Raw genomic sequence first — 7,237 nt, forward strand, 5'->3', positions numbered from 1 at the left:
CTTTTAAAGGTTGTCAAATATTTTTCTTAAAATACCAGATATGCTGAAAATAAAGATACGAGAAAAATATTGAACTATCAAGTTATCCGCCAACCACCAGACATGTAGGCCTACTGCATGACAATGACAGTGCTGATTGATATACAACTCTTGTAAGCTCATATACTGACTGACTGATCATGATACGAGATACCGGTACCAATAGGCAGTCCTAGGTGCTTTGAATCACCAAGCGTCAGAACGTGTCAGACTGTAAAATTTACCACTCATAAGGAAAAGTTAGTTGTTCGATAAATTCACTGACTTTTAAGCTGTTAAATTTGTTCTGTTTGTTTAATTATCATAAATGTCATTGTGATGGCTCTGCGACCCTTCCAGGCTTTCACTAGTAATATTTTGCAGATAACATTCCTACAGTTTTAAACCATTCATTGCTCCATTGGGGTTTATGTTTGGATAATGTAAGCATATCATTTATTTGCAGAAATGTGATAAATATGTAATTTCAGGGATGCATACTTGCATAGCCTATGCCTCACATGCAAATAGATATATTTACGGAATGCTTTCTTTCTTTAATTGTTGTTTGGACAACTGTTTTTTGGTAAATGGTTGGGTTATGTGAGTTGTGAATTGCTTAGCTACTAGCTTTCTGTTTGAAAAGGTGGAGTGAATTAGAATGTAACGAACGTAGCAATAATAATGTGCATTCCATGGATAAATTTTACTCTTGTGCTTTGAATTAAACTTCATTCCATTTTTTTTGTTAGATTAGGACACGGTAGTGCTAGTAGTTTGTTATAATGTGAAGTCATACTTGTTGCTTACCCTGCAATTCATAATGTCTTCTTCCAATGCAGTAACTTTGTTTCCTAGAAAACGTCTTCGATCTAGTGACAATTGCTACACAAGTGTAAGCAATCGTATATATCATTTACAAATAACCTTTACAAAAATATACATATGTACTTATTTTGTAGTGATGCGCATATATGATACAAGTATTGCTTACAAGAATTATTTTATGAAAATTTTAAAATTGATTTTAATTACATAATTATCAATATTGTTATTTATCATTGTGACTATCTTCTGCTATTTTAAATCAATCTAAATACTGATAAGCGAATTTATATGTTTTTTTATTTTATACACTATTGTGTTTTGCATCAGAGGTTGGAATGTGGAGTTTGTGGTGAACAATTCTCGCTTTCCGGTGATAAAGTCCCTCGCCTGCTGCTATGCGGTCATTCATTTTGCCATGATTGTCTTACTCGCCTGCCAGTCCAGGTAATATAGCACCAATTTTTTTTCCTTAACACTGTCATATTTTAGTTGCTTTCCTTTGATTACTTTTTTAAATTGTTTATTTTAAGCTGTTTGTAAAACATAGCTTGTAAATATACAAAATATTTGCCACTACCAGGACCGCTGGTTTTAATCATAATGTCGATCAAGTGCATCAAACTTTTTGGGCTGTTGAGTTACATTTACAATGGCCAGGTCAAAATGATCAACCATTAAAACGGTCTTATACCAATTACTAAATGTATTTAGTTGTCTTTGAAGCACTTTACTCATGAATATTGAATGGTTTTGATCTATAAAATTTTAAAGGAACAGTGGAACAACTTGCTTGTATGTAAAGTAAAACAAAAACTAATTTTAGGTACAAATATTCTAACAGTTTTTCATTGGCATGTGATCGACTGATCAATGTTTCATATTGGAAACCCCTTGTTGTAGATGTAGCGGTACAGTTATTTTAAGTTAGTTAAATATGCAATCTACAGTTATTTTATTTTTTTAGGTTGGAACCTTGGTTTGTCCTATGGATAGGCAAATAACAGATTTAGGAGATGGTGGCGTATGGAGCCTTAAAAAGAATTTTGCCCTCATTGAGCTTATGGAAAAATTACAACTTGGTTCTGTGAACCGTGTTTGCTCAACAAGTTCAATGGCAAGCAATGAAAGTACACATGAAACGAATAGTCGCATAGTATGTTTCCTATGCCTTAAACTTTGTACACTAAATTGCAATATGTTGTTGTTACTAGAATTTAATTTAAATGCTCATTGTAAACAGCTTTAAAAGGCTCATGAGATAATAGTGGCTTATCTGGTGCTTCATTAAATATTTTGCATACAGTGCAAAGATCAACCATTTGCATAACGTAAGCTATATCATATGTATCACAATTAGCTGGGTATACTGGAGTTTACTATGTTTTAATACCACTTAGGAAACAATTTGTTGTGATGAAGATGATTCACATGTTGCTTCCCTATACTGTCTTGTTTGTTGCACAAATCTTTGTTATGATTGCTCAGTGACAACACATTCCACTAAAACTTTATCAAAGCACAGGTAATTGATTGAAATGGAAATATATAAATTATTCATAAATGTTGACTTGAGTTTCCTGCTACCTTAAACCATATATTTCAACACGTTTTTGAACTAGAGTAGGCATGATTCTAGAGCTGGTTGGGGATATTGATCAGCAATACAGTTGTCGTTAAACTGTTATTGAAAGTACAGTGCAGTTGTCAACAGTTTAATCATGATTATGAATAATGTCTTTTGCAGGCGAATTAGTTTGGATGACAAGCCTAGGCAACCGACAATGTGTCCTCTCCACCAAACTCATGCCTTGGAATTTGCTTGCCTAGAGGAAGGATGCCGATTAAATCCAGCAATGTGCTATTTGTGCAAAGAACATGGCAAACATAAAGGCCACAAAGTAATTTAATTTGTATCTTCATCATCATCATCACATGTTTAAGCTGGAAATTTGAAATTATTGAGTTAGAGCCAACACTTTTTTTCTTATTACAACTACTACGACCACTCTTGCTTATCACAAAAAAGTAAACTTTAACATTATTGTCATTGATGTGTATCAATTACATTGCATATAGCACAGCCTTTTGGAAAGTATAGCAAGAACCGCACGATCAACAGCACGTGATGCTGTTGAAAGAGCTTCTGCACTACTTGCACAAGTTGATGAGCATGTAGCAAAAACTCAAAGTGTCCTAGACAGAATAGAGGGCGGAGCTAGATTGTCTTCGGATCAACAAGGGGTGGTTATTAGACAACAGGTGAGTGCCATAATTACTGTAATATTAACGTGAACTTTGATCTAGAGCTGAGCTATGAGAATAATTGCAAAATTCATATGATAATTATGATTATGCCTAGCAACTGCTAGTATGATTATGAATAGCAATGTTATTCTGTTAGTACATTTTTGTTGTCGGCAGGTCTTTTTAAGTATACAGCATAACCAAGCTAAGAATAAAACATTCCCTGTTGGAGTAGCTTTTCATCTATACTAATTAAAAGTAAACATTAACGAATTTGCTTTCATTCCTGCGGCATTTGTTCTAATTCCTGTTTTGATATTATTGTAATGTTGGTTTTCTAGTGTTTCCTACAATACAGTCAAACAAACGAAAATTCTTTCATCTAACGTAGATTACGTACCTCTTTGATAAAGACAACTAAACAAGTGTATAGGTTTAACGATAAAATGTCTATTGAATTAAATTGGGGTAGAGTAGAATTACAAGATTTAGTTTTGTAAGTATCTTTTAAACATGGCTTTTGTTCATTTTTAACCAAGGAAATTTTTTTATGTTCACTCAGAAAACATCTATCAAGGTTTACGATAAATTACGTCAAGATTACATCTTAGTCCAATTACAACCCACTTTGCGTTGTAATTTTATTTATGCCTAGTTTTACTGGAGTCTACTAAGTGATGGTCATTACTGATTCTAATTCACACAGCTTGTTGGGACAGCGGAGTCCGCCCGCATATGTGTGAGAGAATATTTCAGTCGATTACATGAAGCACTTGAAAGCCAGGAAGAGGTTGCTTTAGCAGCTCTGGACACTCATGTTCGTGCTCAGATCACCAGTTTAAGAAGAATGCATGATGATGCTACTGCACTTCGTTCCCATATATGTACTGCAATGTCTCACTGCAATGAGGCTCTCTGTCAGGTAACTACTTGCACTGTGTCAGTTATTTTGATAAAAATGATTTAATTAAAAAACATTCAAACTTCTAAATATCAAATCATTTTGAGCATTTTTGTAGATTTATGCAACTGAAAAAGTCAATCAGTCACCCATTAATAGCAAAAAATGAGTAAAGCTGTTGAGAAAATATGAACCGTAAAACGTCACGTACAGAATAAAAAGTCTACTGTTGTATGTCTGAAACGTCACTGTTTATTGAAAAACAATGTGATGCCTTCGATCGCACTTGTCTGCCTTGATTTAAATTAGAATACATTACTCAATGTTCGTTGTTTCATCACAGGAGGATTGTTTGATCCTGTCTGCAAGATCTGAGCTTGATGCCCTTGATCAAATGCTAGACCAGCAACAGCGCCAGCTAGCTGATAGAGTCTCTGCATCCTCAGACATTCTTGATGCTGCTATACCTGTCACTTTTACAAAAGTAAAAAGACTGGTGTTTGTGAGACTTAAAAACCTTGCCTTGTAACTAAGCTTTGTAAATAACTTGAAACAGTTTGAGTAATACCTTGTGCGTTTATTCTATGTATAGGATAATCATATCCACATTGGTCGCAAGCTGGAAATTCGTGTTGTAACTTTAGGCTTGGATGGAGCTGGCAAAACCACTCTGCTTTTCAAGCTTAAGCAAGATGAATTTATGCAGCCCATCCCAACTATAGGCAAGTTAAAAACGACTTTGCGTTTTACATAACTAATGAATCTAAATGGGAGTATTGAAGATAAAATGTCTGTAGATTCATTTTGATGCACATTGTACTGGGAATAACCGGCATAAGAAAAATCCAGCTTTCAATGTTAACTAAAAGCTTCCATTACCACTGGTTTGTGTATAATATGTAGGTTTCAATGTGGAGACAGTAGATTACAGAAACCTCCGTTTTACTGTGTGGGATGTCGGGGGCAAGCATAAGCTTCGTCCACTGTGGAAACATTACTATTTAAACACACAAGGTGGGTCTGCAGCAAGAATACAAAGTTATTTATCTCAAGTGCTATTTGCTATTAGACCTCACTCTGCTATTTGGTGAGATGTTGTTGTTTTGCTCCAGCTATATTGTTTGTGGTCGATTGTTGTGATACTGAGAGGTTTGAGGAAGCCCATGGCGAGCTGGCCAAGCTCATGTGTGAAAAGGATTTACGTGATGCTGTTCTTCTAGTGCTTGCCAATAAACAGGTATAAATTATAGGACAAACGGAAGTCAATATAAATAAACTGTATGGACTTAATAAAATGAACTGTTTTGAAATCGTAAAATATTTAAAACTGTAGGACTTACATGGAGCAGTATCATGTGATGAACTCATAACACGTCTCAACCTTCACAAACTGTGTTGCGGTAGATCATGGAGGGCCCTGCCTTGTGACGCCTCCACAGGAAATGGCCTTGAAGAAGGTCTTCTCTGGCTCTCACGTCAGCTTGTAGCTGCTGGAGTTTTAGAAGTTGTGTAACTTGGGCAGAGCTACTTGTCATTTTACCAGTGAAACGAAGCATCTTTTTGGCCATTTATTTGAGGTCTTACGTTTACAGGCCAAGATTAGATCAGTCATTGATAAGGTTAAATATGTGTAGTGTGTACATTGTACACAATCAGTGGTATACTGCTTGCCACAGCTGTCGGTACCCTGTTCTGACACTTTCAACGTTGTTTTTTTGATTTTTTTAGTAATGATGATTAAATGTTAAGAAAGATATAGACGTAAACAAAGACGAAATCTGGGTAGAAGATATCAAAGATTTTTCTTTATCTGGTCCTATGGGCAGAATGAGAATAGATAATTACCAGAAAACTTCTTTCTGGTAAACTGGAGCAATCGCTCTTTCGAAATTCGCAGTACACCACTGTGTATAATTTAAGGTTCTTGATTCGAATGTTTATTAAAGACTAGTGAAATTTGCACTGTTTGCATTCAACATTGTATTTGCTTACTGTTTAGATAATTTAATTTTCCTAACATTTTGAATTCTTTAACTAAATTGTCTCGATTGTTGTGCAGTTGATCGAAATTAAATAATATAATATAAAAGTACTTAACAAGGTTGTGGCAAAAACTGAAAGAGCATTATAAAATTGCAACAAAAGTTCTATACCTTTTCATCAGTCATAGTTTATTTCTGAAATGGAAGTGGGAAATCTACCTTTTTGTTAAAAACATATGAGATATCTTTTGCACGTTTTCGTTTTAAGGTCGGCCATCTGCACCAGTTCTAGCTACCAAGGTGAGGACCAAAGTGAAAATGGAAATTAATTTGGATATGAAATGGAAAATAATTCCAGCAAATTTAATGGTTTGTTAATTTAAAGTGATTGATAAACAAGTTGTTACAAAAAGAATTTAAATATCTTTTGCGGAAAGTTATTTTTCGAGTCGTTATATTTCATGTGTAGTTTGATCCTTATCGATGCAAGCGACCGTTTGTGAGCGGTTAGGACCAAAGTTAAGTCCCTAATTAGTTTGAATAAGTTATAAAATGAAAAATAATGCAAGCAAATTTTCTAAAATTTTTTGTTAGAGTGATGGATGAACAAGCGAGAGGAAAAATGTTTTGTTTCATCAATGCAGAATCCAGTTTAATTAGAAATTAAGTTAGCAGCATATTGAAGATAATATGCGATCTATTTGTATGGAATTAAAGGATGAACCGGCAAGATAAGCCGTATATTTTTGATTTCAGCTGCTTTCTTGCCAACTGATGCACTTTTTGCCGTTTTTTTTACTTCCAGCTTTGCTTGAAGTAATTTTGTTACATGCCACATGTTTGTAGACGCCACGTCACAAACGAAAAAGTCAAGCTGGCTTTACCTTGGTCTTCTAGCTCAATTACGTACTGATACTTCCCAAGAGTCATGGTCGCACTGTAGAACAGTGCTCTTCAACCGGGGTGTACAACAGCAGCCAAAGGAGTGCACAAGGGTTCACCACTGTTTTTTATTGTATTGTTTACAGCAGGAATACGAATAATGCTTTGTAGCTGCCGGAATGCGAACAAATAGGTGTATAGGCAGTATCTTGGGAAGTATGAGAGTTGGTAAGATTAAAAGATGACACCGGATGACCTACCATAGTTAATGAGTGAAAGTTAGTAGCATTGGCTGTTTGAGCATACATAGAAAAGCAATTAAGTAGGGAATCGAGGGTGTTAATTTTCTAAGCTTAAAATGTGTTTGTGCAGATGTTCTAGG

General features: G+C 35.0%; 1 protein-coding gene across 1 annotated transcript; it reads left to right on the forward strand.

The window, feature by feature from the left end:
• The first annotated feature begins 774 nt into the window (after window positions 1-774).
• On the forward strand, window positions 775-6,083 carry LOC143460835 (E3 ubiquitin-protein ligase TRIM23-like). The gene is made up of 12 exons (XM_076958478.1): window positions 775-913; window positions 1,174-1,290; window positions 1,811-1,999; window positions 2,244-2,368; window positions 2,591-2,744; window positions 2,923-3,105; window positions 3,797-4,012; window positions 4,335-4,475; window positions 4,584-4,713; window positions 4,895-5,005; window positions 5,104-5,228; window positions 5,325-6,083. Exons 1-12 carry the CDS (start codon window positions 842-844, stop codon window positions 5,502-5,504), a joined length of 1,743 nt encoding a protein of 580 aa, XP_076814593.1. The 5' UTR covers window positions 775-841; the 3' UTR covers window positions 5,505-6,083.
• Window positions 6,084-7,237: the final 1,154 nt, after the last annotated feature.

The sequence above is a fragment of the Clavelina lepadiformis genome, chromosome 5, assembly GCF_947623445.1.
Source record: "Clavelina lepadiformis chromosome 5, kaClaLepa1.1, whole genome shotgun sequence".
Classification (NCBI taxonomy): domain Eukaryota; kingdom Metazoa; phylum Chordata; class Ascidiacea; order Aplousobranchia; family Clavelinidae; genus Clavelina; species Clavelina lepadiformis.